The sequence below is a fragment of the Falco peregrinus genome, chromosome 1, assembly GCF_023634155.1.
Source record: "Falco peregrinus isolate bFalPer1 chromosome 1, bFalPer1.pri, whole genome shotgun sequence".
Classification (NCBI taxonomy): domain Eukaryota; kingdom Metazoa; phylum Chordata; class Aves; order Falconiformes; family Falconidae; genus Falco; species Falco peregrinus.
Genome location: NC_073721.1, coordinates 114,184,743 through 114,199,132, shown reverse-complemented (window position 1 = coordinate 114,199,132; position 14,390 = coordinate 114,184,743). Strand labels below are relative to the sequence as shown.

Below are 14,390 nucleotides of genomic sequence, written 5' to 3'. Positions count from 1 at the left end.
TCCATGTGCCTTAGCATAGCTTCCAGGAGGATCTGTTCCATGATCTTCCTACATCAGCCAATTCCCTCAGGACACTGGGATGCATCTTGTCAGGCCCCACAGACTTATGTATGTAAATCCAGGAAGTCTGTTAAACCTGGGAGGAGAATGCAGGTTGCTTTGCTCCCAGCCCTGGTTCTGAGCACCCAACCATCATTCACAAATGAATGATGGTTGCATCCAGCCCAGTGCATGTAATGTGGAGGGAAGAGAAGGTGAAACCTAGCAGATGATGCAGATGAGTGAAAGCTGCAAGAGCCACAGTGGAGAAAGCTGTTTAATCTGATGTCAGAGTGTCAGGGGAGGCTTGATTCAAGGCACAAAACCACAAGAAATTGCAAAGGCCAAATCCTTTATGAAGATTTATTTAGAAAAACCACAATGCTAGGGAGTCACTGTTACATAGCGTGGTAATTCTCTTCCTCTTGAGTAATATGCACCACACTGTGCGCATGCAGTTACTTTTGTCCAGAGATAACGTCTTCATCTAGAGTTATACATGTACACATACGGTCCTTAGTGCACACTACAGTTCACACATATGTTAGGACACGCACAAAGTTGAGCTTTTCCATGAAAAAACTGTATAAAAAATACAAACCAAACTGAAGCTGTCAACACGAGAAGCAACGTGCAAAATAGACACAGTTACTCCTGAATGTTTGCCTAAGAAAAAAGGACTCTTCTGTCCCTGTTCCCCATTCAGCATTGAGTATGCCAGATGTTGCTTGAAAGCAGAATTTAAAATGGCTAGTCATATCCTGACCCCGTTTGTGTTAGTTGCAGAGATTTTTAACCAGCTAAATAAGCCTATATTAATATGAAAATCTGCCTTCAAGCATCACCATTGTGTGTTGTTGTTGTATTGAATAGATCTTTATATTGGTGCAATGTTTGACTTGTGATGCTCAAGGCCAAGTGACGACAAAGCCCTTGCGTGGAGCACACAGAAGAGGCAGGACAGAGATATCCCTGGTCACCCAGCTCCCTGGCAGGCACTGGCAGCAGCTGCCTGGAGAAAATGGCCAGGGATTAGGAGCTCTCCTCACGTACTGGAAGGAGCCAGACTTCCCAGATGCCTCGCCGTGGGGTGCACAGCTCCAGGCACTGGCTGCTAGTGCATGGTGGGGCTGGTGTTTGAGATTATAACTTCAAGTGCCTGAAGAATCCTCCCTTCAGAGGAAACATGCCTGTGCAAAAAGCATGGCAGACGAAGGGATGGAGAGCCCAGAGAGACTTCCCCAGCTAAGTATCTTGGTCCTTGATGCAAACTGTAGCTGACACGGATGGAGCCACCTGACTATATAACCACTTGTGTGGCTCTGAGCGAAGCTATACAGGATGACATGCTGCAGACATCATGAAGCGGTCAGTCCAATCCATCCTTGTAAAACTGCTGCATGCAAATACCAACACTTCAAATGGCAATTAAGACTAGAAATGGATTGCACTTGTTTCCCTTAAACACATATATGTACCACCCCTAAAAAAAAAAAGTAGCCATAAAGGAAAATATCTTCAAAATACATTAAAAAACCCTAATTGATAGTTGGGATTCCCTTGATTGGATCAAAGGAAAAGAAGAAAATAGGGTCAGTATAATTCTAATCACTGAAGTTTGTCAGTACCATAATCTTTAGATTTTGGGGATGAGGATTCTTCCTACCCATGAGACTTGATGCTGTAAAGCCTAGTATTCCCCTGGTAATCCGGTTATTTTTAAGGACTGTTTGTTTAAACCCATGCAAAGTTATGACTGTGTTACAGAACTTGTCTTTTTTTTTATTATTTTTAAATGGGATACCAAAGTTTTTCACAGCAAATCCTGCATGGATCCAGGAAAAATCTCAGCAAGACTCCCCTGTGTGTTATGTTTTTCACTTGCAAAGCAAAGGGTTCAGCCTTGTTCTGAGGAAGGGAAGGAACTGTGCATACTGCACTTTACATCCCAGCTCAGCAAACCACTTTAGCGAAGTATTTTAAGTGGGATTTAAGTGTATGTTATTCAGTTTGGACCCCAGTATGAAGACCAGTATCCAATGGGAAGTATTGCCTTGGACCTACTCATTTCCATTACAGAAGGCACGGAGGGAGGGTTCATCCTGTTAGCTTGCACTCCAACTCTGGTCATCAAAACATCAGTCAGGGAAGCATGTCAGACATGTACCAACTGCTCCTGGGGCTCCTGCGGTTTCTGATCCCTGGCTGCCCAGCCGCACGGTGGCTCACAGCTCTCCTCCCTGGGTCAGGGGGACCCTGCAGTGACCATGACCTCCAGCACTGTGCCGGCACCGAGGTGAAGGAAGCAGCACTTCATTCCTGGTGTCCCGAAGGAGCTCTCAGAGGAGAGGCCAGTGTTTCCCGGGTCGCAGCGCTAGCCCCATGTGTGTTTCTGCAGCTTTCTGAAAGCATTGGCATGTGTGCCACACCGAATCCAAGCCTCCCTTAGCTCTTACAGCATAGGTATGTGCACCCAAAGCAAACCTCTGGCTATTAGTCAGAGACAACTGTTGGCAGTGATAAAACAGTGGTAGAGAACAGTTTTAAACTGTAAAATACACAAAATGGATCAGACTGAATTCTTACTAAAATTTTGATGCAGTTGAGCATTGGGGTTAGCTGCTGCTTCCCGAGTGCTTTCCACTGGGTTAAGATTATGTCCAGTATCTGAGTTAAGGCTCTGATTTAGCAAAGCATTTGTGCATATGCTTAAATCTGCCCTTATTCAGCTAAATACTGATGCAAACACCTAAGTGCCTTGTGATACAGGGACAAACCTGAACTGAAGCCTATAGATCTAAGTTATGTAGCTGTCACAACTACCCTTTTAATGTTTTTTTTTTCCCCTGGTAGCACAGTTGCTCACCTGGATTAACTATTTAATTACTTTTCATCTAAAAGGTCCTGAGAACAGTTCTATAATACTAACAAATGTACATAAATACCAGAACTAAAAAAAAAAAAAAAAAAGTAGTCAAATGCATGGCTCAAAGCAAAACAAATATTGCTCAGAATACTTGTTCAGATTAACAGCTGTAAACTGTGCATTCTAGTAGCAAATAAAAAACGGTTGGCCTAGAAAAAAAACTCAGAGCATTTGAAGTCTATAGGATTGGCAGCACTAATATTACTTTACAATGTGAAGTAACAATAACAAATACCAGTGTAACATTGCAAAATGATCCACCTAACCTAAGCTTATGTAAACAAGTAGGCTTTGATGATATTTATACATCTAGGCGTGATCCTGCATTTGGACCTGGACAGGTGGAGACCCAAGAAGGTAGAAGGGCACTGTTCCAGTGTGGTTCCAGCTGCCCAGATCCCACTGCAGGAGAGAGGCTCAAGGGTGCGATCCTGCAAACCTGTACTGGCATTACTAGTTCTACTCCTGGGAGCATCCCATTGCAGGACTCAGTTCGGCAGAACTATACACATGTAAGTAAGGATTATTCACAAACATAAGGCATTGCAGAACTTGGCCCTAAAATTTCTATTTTCAGCAGAGAATCCCTTATCCATAGATAAGATCATATTTTAACACATCAAAAAGTGTCTAAAATAAGAGTTAGAATCACTATATATTATGCTTAGTAACACAGTTAAGATTCTGCATATTGGCTTTAGATATTGCAAAACTTATTTTTCATTAAAATTAAACCAGCTGTGAATCTTTCTCATGAAAATTAAATTAACTGTGAACATTAACAATGAACAGGCTGTGTTTTTGAGATTAAAAGGAGACATTAACAGAAATGAGCAACTCCCATTGTAATGATTTTCCAGTGCCTTCCCTTCTGACCAGTGAGCACTCTGAGATTGCAGTTGTTGGTGGCCTCCAACCTTGCCTTGCATCCTCTATGGTGTAGCTACTGCCGCTCTCCTTCCACCCGCTTTTTACGAACTAGACCAAGAAAACAAGAGAAGAGCAGTTATTATTGCTTTCCTGAGAGCCTAAGGTATTTTCTCACTGACACACTTCCTTCCCAGTAATAGGAAGGAAGGAGTTTCCAAGAAATATTCAGCAGGAGCAATTAACAGATTTTAATGCTACACAAAACAATTTTATCTAAACTGCATTTTTATATATTGCAGACTGTAGAATTTCACCAAGTGTTCATATCAATACATACTCAGTAAAAATCAGATTCTGAGCTAAAGGTATTAGATGATGAAGAGATCACCATTTCCAGTGCTTCCTCCCAATGGCTTCATTTAGATTTTTGTTACAGTTTTATTGCTCTTTTAAAAGCCACTGTGTTCCAGGTAAGTGGATACTGGTCTGCTCTAGTCTGTGTGGCAGTACTCTGGATTATTTAAGCATTAGTCATCAAAAATTAAGAACTTTTGTAATTGCACAAGTATATACTATAGGTAAGTAATAATCATACGCTTTTATAAAGTAATTTGAATTTTACTTTAGAAAGTAATTTGGTATCAGTGAGTATGCTGCTCCATACCCTGATAAAAATGTATTGAGTCTTCTCTGACTTGGCCAGCTAAGATTAGTGAGGTTCTTCTGTTTGTATGAAACAAAATTTGGTGTTGCATCAAACTGTCATGTCCTGTTTCTGATATTGAACTCCTAAAGTACAGAACAAAAGCCATAAAACTGAATGAATGAACACTTCTTGCTACAGAAAGTCAGTAACAACAATATATTACTACAAACATCCCATTACTTTACTATCAGGAGGTTTATTTCATCATGCTTTCTTGGCAAACAGATTGCATGATTCCAAAGCCTACAGTGTAACATCAGTCATTTGTGCGTGCTTTCAGTGTTTCATTGCTTCATTTCTTTTATTAAATTCTTGTAGGTATTCTGTCCTACTAAATCTTGAACAAAACCATACAATACAAAAGCAGGAAAATGAAGGTTAGGTGCAGGACATATATCTCATGGCAACTGGTTAAAAAGTGGAAAAAAAGGTCTTCCTCTCTTTGGTGGAATGTTTCAAATACCATTTTGGGACACTAACAGTTTCAGGACCAACAGTGTATGATTGGAATGCATAGGTACTGCTAAAAATTAAAACTGAAAAAAACCAGAAGTATCTGTGAAAGAAACAGGTTCTAGCTCAACTTTTCTCTTGTTCTCACAGAGAGAAACCCAAGCTGAAGCCAGCAAAGGCATCAGGGCTTGACACTTTAATTTGAAGCAGAATTGATTAGAAACACATAGTTAATTCATTTTCCCCCCCTTCTTACTCTAAACTATTCTTGCCTAGTCATCTCCTTCTTACTCTTTGTGTTGAGCACACAGGGCAGAGCAAGTCACGCTCAGGCAAAACTTGCAAAGCTTTGTTGTCTTTGCTTGTGCTTGGGCAGGCAGGCAAGTCTTTTTTGTTCCCTTGGTTGGGCAGGCTTGGTCTGTCATGGGCAGGACAAAGTGAGGACTTCTGCGTCCACTGAATAAACAGGATGGGTTTGGCACTCTACATACTGGTCAGAAGAGCTGACAGGGGAGCTGGAAGTCCAGGGTGCTCCATGGAAAAGGCTGAAGTAACTCCTCTTCCCAGAAGGAGTAGGAGAAGGAAAAGAACAGTGGCTCCTAATCACAGTAAGATCTCTGCTCTGTTGTTTACTCTAGAGTCCATGGAGCTATGCATCAACCCTCACATATAGCAGACCAAATGTTGTAGAGTTAAAATTCAATCTTAGGTATAGACAGGAAGAGTTGTGTCAAGGAAGGTCAGGGTTTGGCCTACATAAGGAAGTGATGAGTAGATGTAGTAGCGCCTTACCCAGATCGTTGTTTTTAGTGATAGCTGCTGCTACCCTGGTTCTTGGACCTTGCTTTGTGAACTGGTATCCAAACTTGAGAATCTTGGAGTTCTCCTCCAGCATTTTGGCAATCTCCATCTCTACAGCTGTCCCCAGCTGCTGCCTCTGTTGGTGATGTGGTGAAATGTCCCCAAAAGAAAATAAAATACTTGTTTTCATATGAGAGAGAAATAAGTGGTTATAGTTCAGAACTGTGCTGCAAACTACAAAGAGAATCCTGCCCCTGAGGATTTTGCTCTGGGTTTTATATTTGGCTTTGAAACCAGTTTTATTTAGAAGTTTTCCACTGGTTGTATGGGCATGGGACACGAGCTGCAGAAAGACTGAGCCACAGAGGCTGCCTTGACTTTGCTAGAGCCCTCTAGGAGAATGCTCTGGGAATCCATGTAGAAGGCAAACAAAAGGGGACTCACTCAATGCTCTGTCTTTACCTGGTTGTCAATTTTAATCTCTGTCAGGGATTCATTCTCTTTCAGTGCATCAATCAGTGCCAAAATACCCGTCCCAGTGATGAAGTTTGATTCTACATTCAGACTCTTCAGTGTTTTGTTCACTTTCAACATATCTGCAAATGCCTGAGGGGTCAAAAAGAGGGAATATGAGATAATGTCTTGAAAGATTCAGGGAATCTGCAAAACATAGCTTATTACCTACGTAAATAGGTAAATTTCAAGCATAAATAGGCTTGAAAGAACATACAGGTCGATCAGAAGAGATTATGCTTCTACTTTGCATAGTCACAGGGAAATTCTGTGAGGGACAATAAAGAATGCATCCTAAAGCAGACACAGACCTACTTAAAAATTGTTGGGGTTTTTTTTTTCCAAGCAGTGTTTAAACTTACAATAGCTACAGGGTCATTGCTTCGAGTAGCTGCAAGGCTGAATGTCTTCACATGCGTGTTGCTTTCCAAAGCTTTTGCAAATTCTTTCAGTGTTGGAATAGGAATATTCTACAGTAATAAGATAAATCCAGTAATTAGGAAAGCCAGTCACATTGCTAGACACTGATTTTAATTATTATCAAGCTGACTGATTAATTGCCACAGTCTACACAATTTAAACATCTCCAATGCTTTTAAGAGTATCTCAGAATGGACAAAGCATCCTCTGCTTGTAGTGGCCTTCTGGGAGCCATGGGGACCTTGTGCTAGGACGTGATGTCAGCATTGCCTTGAACTGGGTCAGGCCAACACAAGCACGTGACACATCTCAGAGCTACTTTCCTATTTTGCTGCTGGTTGTTCTGTCTCTGCGTGCCAGCTTCTCCTTCATTTGTATGTCTGGGCTAATTGAATTTGGCCGGTGATGATTATACAGTGCCCACGAGATATCTTGCCTTACAATCTGCTGAAGAAAAGCAGCCAGAGGGAGTAACCCCTTGGGCTTTTAATTGGCATCTAATTCAATATTGGGCATTGATGACCGTGGAGCCTCTACAACAGTTCCCTCCACACCCTTTTCCTCTGTGTCCTGCTTTTTCTGAACAGTAAAAGACAAAATTTGAAGATAAAAGGCATGGGCTTTGGAAATATTTGAATAATGGTGACATAAATGAAACCACAGCATCTACCTTTATGTTGTTGAGATTAATTTCTATGAGATTAGGATCATTTGCTTTTATCCTTTGTAAACTTGCTTCCACGTTGGTTGGATTAGGTGGCTCCTCAAAGATGGGCTTGACCTTTTCACCTTTCACCACATCTGCAACACAAGATCTCATAAAATGTTGTCGTGAGGAACAGGCATCATCAGTAACAGTCTGGCTTTTCAATTCCCGTTTAGGTTTGTACTGTAGCATTCACAAAAGGGTTTATATGAACCACAAAACTTGGAAACAGGAGTATAAGCCCCACTACCCCTGCCAAGCCCTTTGTACCTTCTGTGCCCCCTGAAGCATGTCATTAGAGCCTGCAGACACAGAGGCTGGGCAGTATTGTCACAGACAAATTCCTTTTATGCACAAAAGTTCCAGTACAATTAATAGCAGCTTTAAAGACTATTGTATAGGATGTATAGTATTGTAATATACTGCACGGGCTGCTTTGTTCTTTGTCTAGTATCTGTCAAGGAAGGTGTGCTCAGAACTCGCCCATTACATTAGTGAGAAAATGTCCCTGCACCTATGAGTAGGCTGTGCTAACATAAAGGAACACCATCAGGAGGCCCCTCAGTTTCCTTCTCTGGGCTGATGCTATCAGTCTTACTATAAATTCAATTAGCCCTCATAAAATTGCAACATCTGCACTTTCTAAATAATAAAACTATCAAAGCATGAAAAGCAAGTCTGTCTGCCAGGACCAAGATTTATGAAGTCTTTGAGTACTCATGCGCCAATGAGATACGATTTTTAATGCTGGAACCTATGAGCTATAAATATTGAGATGCATAAAAATCATAGCTTTGCACACAGTTAGTACTTCTAATTCCCACGCATGTAGTTGTGGAGATTAATTTATAAGCCCTGACCACCTAAGCCACTAGAGGCAAGACAGGAATATGTCACTGACCACAAGTATGTTTAAACCCTTTTAATTTATGTTGCAGGCAGTGTGCAATTTTGGAGGCTCATGCTCAAGTCTCAATGTACTATGTATTGCTGTTCAGTGCAATGGGTATAGCTCATGTCATGTCATGGGCCAAAAGAAAACCAAATATTTTTTTAGAACTCGCACTCTTAATAGAGATGAAATCATACACAAATGAGCTGGTTTTCATTCTGCTCCCTTTCACCCTGTACTTTTATTTTTTTTAACTAATTCCCTAAGAGACCTCACATATCCCTGAATAACACTCCAGCCTTCCTAAGCAGTAGGGAATTGAAAACTACTGGTAAAATGCATATAGAAAATTCACCTTGGATTCCAGAGTGGAAAGTAAACAAAAAACAGCAAACCATTTTTTGGGCTTATGGCAATACCCTGCCAAGCTGGGAGCTAGGGAGAGACCTGCACCCTGTCCTCAGGTTAGACATCACAGAATACTCAGTCTAGAGTTAGCAGTATTTTTGGTTTTCTACTTCTTGTTTCTTCCCATGAGTTTTATCTTGTTTCTCTAATCATGGTGCTGTTTTGCCACATTGATAGGCAACTTCTGAGATGTCTCCCTCTTTTACTGAAGCATTTCACTTGGCTAAGGAAAGGTATTGCTTTTGGACCAAAGAGTACAGTGATGTGACAGTGATTTTCTGGTTCTTAAGTTTGTGATTGGAGCATAGTTTAGCTGACTCACATAGCTGACATTTTGACTCAGTACAACAAAAATATTCTGAAATCTATGTGGATTAGTAATGCAGGCGGTTGCCTGCTTTGAGATAGACAGCAGCTCGCACAGGGGCCCACTGGGGAGGCTTGCAGAGCAGCCTTAATCCTGAGAAAAATGAAGTGAGAGTGTCCTGTCTACTCTCCTACCTCCCCTTTAGTAATGAAGGATGGAAATGAAAGTCCTTGGTAAAGAGAGTTGTTGTTCTTGTGGCCTTAGCAGAAGAAAACATTTTTTGAGTACTGTTTCCCTAGAAGAGGGTATTGCACAACTTTGTCTTAAAAAGTGAAGTTCAGCCCACTGGATATCCCAGAGCTTGGAGGTGATGAATTCTGACTCGAGGCCTGGCAGCTCTCAAGAAAAACTTGGAATTCAGACGTACCCAATTCTCCCCCCTGTCCAGCCTTCTGTTTGCTGCTGAGCTAAGATCTGATTCACCAAAGTTCTGTTCTGTTAGTACAAACATGTCTGGATTTGGTTTTAGTAACTCTAGCTGTTTCTGTTGGGGGATTTCCTGCACGATTATGCTTCCCGCGTACCTACGGCACCGGGTAACGGGCAATGTTTAAACACACAGCCACAGGACTAAGGGGGAGGTGGTAGGTTGGAGAGAGCAGCAGGGGCAGGAGCAGATCCCTGTGGTCTTTGCCTCCCTGGGAATGCAGCTTGATGCGACTCTGGGCAGAGATGTGACCCTGCCAGGGATTCTGCCACGTTTGAGCCCCATAGTTACAAGTGGTTTTTCAGCTGCATAAATGTAAGTACTTGGGGTGAGATGGCCTGGTCTGTGCTGTGGCCACCTCTTAGCTACAGCTCGCTATGTTTTCTGCCTGCTGCCTAGACTGAAGTGGAATGAAAATATGTATGTCTTGGCTTCTTAAATACTCCTATACTTTCAAGCACCTCTGCAGAGCCATATATTGCTCTCTAGGAAAACAAAGCTCCTTTGGAAGGATTTATTTGCATAGTAGTTTGTCATTATAGATAATGAATTTTAAGGTTGCATTTACTTTAAAGAGCTATGCCTCACATTAATTAGATCAATCAAGGTAAGGCCCAGTTACATTACACTAAATCAGACCAATGCACCCAACCTATAGGTGTAGAAGTGCCTAAGGATGACATATAGTCCACAAGATAAATCTGCTTGCTTACTTCTCACGGTTCCTTTTCCATCTTTACTGCGGGCTCCTCCTTCATCAAATTTTGGGTTGTTGACCATGTTGTGCACTCCAAGAACAGCTAAAATGTGGAAATACCAGCAACAGGATACAATATTAATGGCAGAAACAAAACCTGCAGAAAAATATCTGCTACAAATTCTAGTTTAGTTCCCCAAACAAAACTCCCTTTATAAAATATTAACTCTCTGAGTCATGCTTGCTTGTAGGGAGAGTATTTAGGGGTCTAAATACTGGAGATATGGACTTTTTGAACAACTGAATCAATGTAGTATGCATATCGCAGAAATGCCAGCTGGAAAGAAACACTGTGGGTCATCTTGTCCAGCCTCCCTCTCTAGCAGGAGTGTTGCCAACATTAACCAGGTCAGCCATGGCTTTGTCTAGCTGGATCCTGAAAACATCCAGGGATGGAAATCCCACAGTCTCGCTGGGTAACTTGTTTCAGTGCTACATTCCTAATCATTTCTTTTCCCTACTATACAACCTGCACCACTTATTGCTTTGTTGTATTGTTTGGCATATCAGAGGAGAATTTGACTGTACGTGTGGTTAGCTTAATGAATTGGCATTCACGCTGGGGTTTCTTATAGAAGCACATGGATGCTAACATGCTTGGGGAAAAAAAAGAATCTATTCCAGGACTTTAAAATAAGTAGTGAGGATACGAATTATTATGACAGAAATGACAAGAGAAACCAAAACTCCATAAAAGCTGCAAAGTTACCTTTTGTGGAGATGAGCTTCCACAGTGCCAGAGAATAAATTGTGGTGTGTTTGCTGATATTTTGATACTTCTCCCATAAATTATCTAGTTGGACTTTATTCTACAGATTCATGCATTAATTAAAAGTTATTGAAATTGATGTAGGTTTTTACATTATCATGAGTTTTTTCTTAAGGAACATACTCTGTTCTGTAAGCAAATGACTCTTCAGTTGCTGTTACAGGACACTTTCAGAACTCTCAGCAGTAGGTGTGTGCTACTCACTGTTTTTCATTAGACCTTGACACCTACAATTCTGTTGTGAATTGCCGGATGCTAAGCACAACTTGGAACTTCATTCCATGAACCTCAGACTTGAGACCTGAGAAATGCCAGCTGCATTATAAACCTGTGGTTCCTGTGATACTTCATATTTCAGTCAGAGCCAAGACTAATGCATCCAGAAATCGGTGGTGTAGCCAAGAATTACAAAGATAATGGCAAGATTACATCCTTCCATAGGACAATATGGTAGCTACAAGAGTTTTGAGTTTAGTCTTGATCTAACCCAGATTCACACTAATCTAATATGCTGAAATATTTCATTTAGATTTTCCTAAGGAAACCAAAATAATTGTCAACAGGGTTGCAATTCTCCCACCAAAATTTCTGTATAGACTAGGGCCCCAAAAAATGTAGACTATGGACCTCAGAGAGCCCAGGGAAGGACAGGATCCACTCTGAACTGTGTAGACAGGGCAGGAGATGTCAGTGGTTCCATAGGAAGGTCTCAACACTGGGTTGAGCAGGATTTTAGGATGACCCATTGTCATTAATCTCACCAGCTTTAGCTGGTTTGCTTCTTCCTAAATTATGGATTCAGATGATGCTCTTCTGCTAGCATAAACACACAACATACCCATGATACAAACTGCTTGAAAGTCACAGGCGGCTCAAGAACTACAGATTGGCTTTTGTTATGCTGTAGGTTCAAATGTTCATGCATTCGTGCAAGTGGATACACTTCAGAATTATTTCCTTTGTGCACACTCTAAAACATGAGGTTATAGTCCACATTAAAGGAAAAGAATTAGAAGTGGTGAAGATACCCAGGACTAATCGGCTGACAACCAATTTTCTGATTCAAGGGATTAGGTTCCAAATTTCTTCCTGGATGCATTCCCTCATCTACTGAATCCTCTAACAAGTTCATCCTGCCATTTGGGATGTCAGAATAAAGAGGAGGTAGCAGAAGTATGCTACAAACAATGTGGATGTAGTAAGATCAGTGGTTTGCACTGCAATGCAAGCAACCCAGCCTGCAGTTCACCATCTACCCTTCCTTTCCCCAAATCATGTTAGTTGGCTCATCTTCTCGCCTTGCCTGACACATCAGTTATAAGTAGATGAGAGAAGTCTAAAATACAGCAGCTATTGAGTCATGCTTGAAGTCATCATGGGCAACGCATGGCCCACAGGCTGGCTACCTGTCTGTATAGCGGAACAGCAGGTATTTGAGAGCTGGTCATGAGACACTCCTGATGGATGTCTCCTGGTGGCAGATCTAGGCAGAGAAGAACTGGACGTGTAGGAGGATCACGCCTATAAATTATCTAACCTGCAAGGTCATAGAGCTCGGTATCTGAAGCGCTGGCCAGGGCTTCTTCTAGTTCCGGATCCAGGGTCACTTTCTCTTCTGTACGAGTTTCTATGGGCTTTTCTTTAGGGATAAATATTTTTCCTAAGAGAAGAAAAAAAACCCAGAGTGAGTAATGAATTATTGGAACAACTCCTCTGCCGGCTGGCAGTGAAGGGGAATAGGTCTGAGACAGGGGAAACGCTTGGAAATATTATCAGGTACATGTCTTCCTTTTTCTTACTTGATGCTATCCTCCACACCAGGATCTTAACAAGAGTCTAAAATCAAAAGGTGCAGACTTCTGTTTTGTGTTGGTGATTGTTAATGTGAAAGCAAATGTCCTAAAATAAATCCCCAGGAGCAGTCACAGCTGGGATTTTTCTAAAGTTCCTGTGGCCATTATGTTTAAATGAGGCACCAGAAACAGTTAAAACCATCCTACTGCAAGAACGTTTCAGTTTACCACATTCCATACAAGAGCCTCAAAGCTCAGCAAACCTGTTCTCTTCCAGTAACTCAGCTTAATTCCCAGCCTCTCCATGAGTAGTTCCCCTCTGTGTCTCCTGACAATCATTCACATAAATAGCCTTATCCTGATCATCTGTGCAGGCCTGGAAAGTCTGAACTGAACCACATGTTCCCCAAGAAAGACTCCTGACCTACTTGCCTGCTGTTACGTTGGCGTTACCAGTGTGTGTTTCCATGCGACATTCCCCCCAGACCGAGATCATCGGCCCTTTTGCTGAAATGAGAAAACTGGGGGATAAATCCAGAAACAACACAACAAGCCTGACTCTCCTGTAGCCTGCTATTACAGTTAACCTCCGCAACGCGATGATGTAACTGCCAACGCTTGGAGCAAGGCCCTTTAAATCAGAGCTTGGGCTGCACTTCAGTCACCAGCGCTGCTGGGGCTTCTCTCCCACTCAGGACTTTCCTGTACCAAACCCGTACAGTCAGTGATGCATTAGATGATGCCACATGCAACAGACGGTGTCATCGCTCTGATAATTCTGTGAATTCCCATCTTCTGCTCTCCACTGCGAAGCAGCTCCCCTTACCTTGTCCCTGACAAATACTGCTCAAGCAGACTTTAGTTAATGCCATTGGAATGAAGCTGTGATGCTCTTTGGATGCAGGTGGCTTTGGCCCGCTGTCAACTTTAAAATGCCTTTTTGTGCAGCTTTGTACGCTCTAGATATAGTGCTTGAAGCATATCCTGTGGGTTTCTGAAAAGTTTCTGAAATAGTTTAATTTTAACTGTCTTAGTGATACTATTTTGTTACCATTAATAAATGCAGTTCTGATACTTAGTGTTGAAATACAGATGCTTTGCCTCTGTTTTTTCAACATTGCCATCCTTTTGTGGCTTAATTTTGGCCCATTATGGTCCAAAGTATCATTTTCATGTAGATAATACCCAGTTCATTTCTCTCTTTCATACAGGCTTGTCTACAGCATTTTCTATACTGTCAGCTTCCATGACTGCAGTCACCGAGTAAGGTCAGAAAAAATGGAAATTTCTGAAACTCTGGCAAGGTTTACTGGTGCAGGATTTGAATTATTTACCCTAGAGAGATTTGTACCAAGGCTAAATAATTTCTGAGTACAAAACTGGACAGAAGGTTATGTAGAAAGACAAAGTAGTATGATTTAATTTTCATGTGGTATTTTAAGTCATTTTTTAAGAAGAGTCTTCTAGAAGATAAAAGCCTTTTTGGGCCAAAGATAAGAATCATTTTAACTTTCACCACGCACTGGGTTATATGAATCAGAGA

General features: G+C 41.6%; 1 protein-coding gene across 1 annotated transcript in view; it reads right to left on the bottom strand.

Moving 5' to 3' along the window:
- Nucleotides 1–388: 388 nt before the first annotated feature.
- The window catches only part of LOC101919561 (tropomodulin-2), a 36,414-nt gene continuing 22,412 nt past the window's right edge, over nt 389–14,390 (bottom strand). The window contains exons 4-10 of the mRNA XM_055809405.1: nt 12,592–12,714; nt 10,242–10,328; nt 7,399–7,529; nt 6,671–6,778; nt 6,258–6,401; nt 5,787–5,931; nt 389–3,943 (exon numbers count right to left, since the gene is read on the bottom strand). Coding sequence (XP_055665380.1) covers nt 3,909–3,943; nt 5,787–5,931; nt 6,258–6,401; nt 6,671–6,778; nt 7,399–7,529; nt 10,242–10,328; nt 12,592–12,714 — 773 coding nt within the window. The 3' untranslated portion in view covers nt 389–3,908. The remainder of the gene's footprint in view (nt 3,944–5,786; nt 5,932–6,257; nt 6,402–6,670; nt 6,779–7,398; nt 7,530–10,241; nt 10,329–12,591; nt 12,715–14,390) is intronic.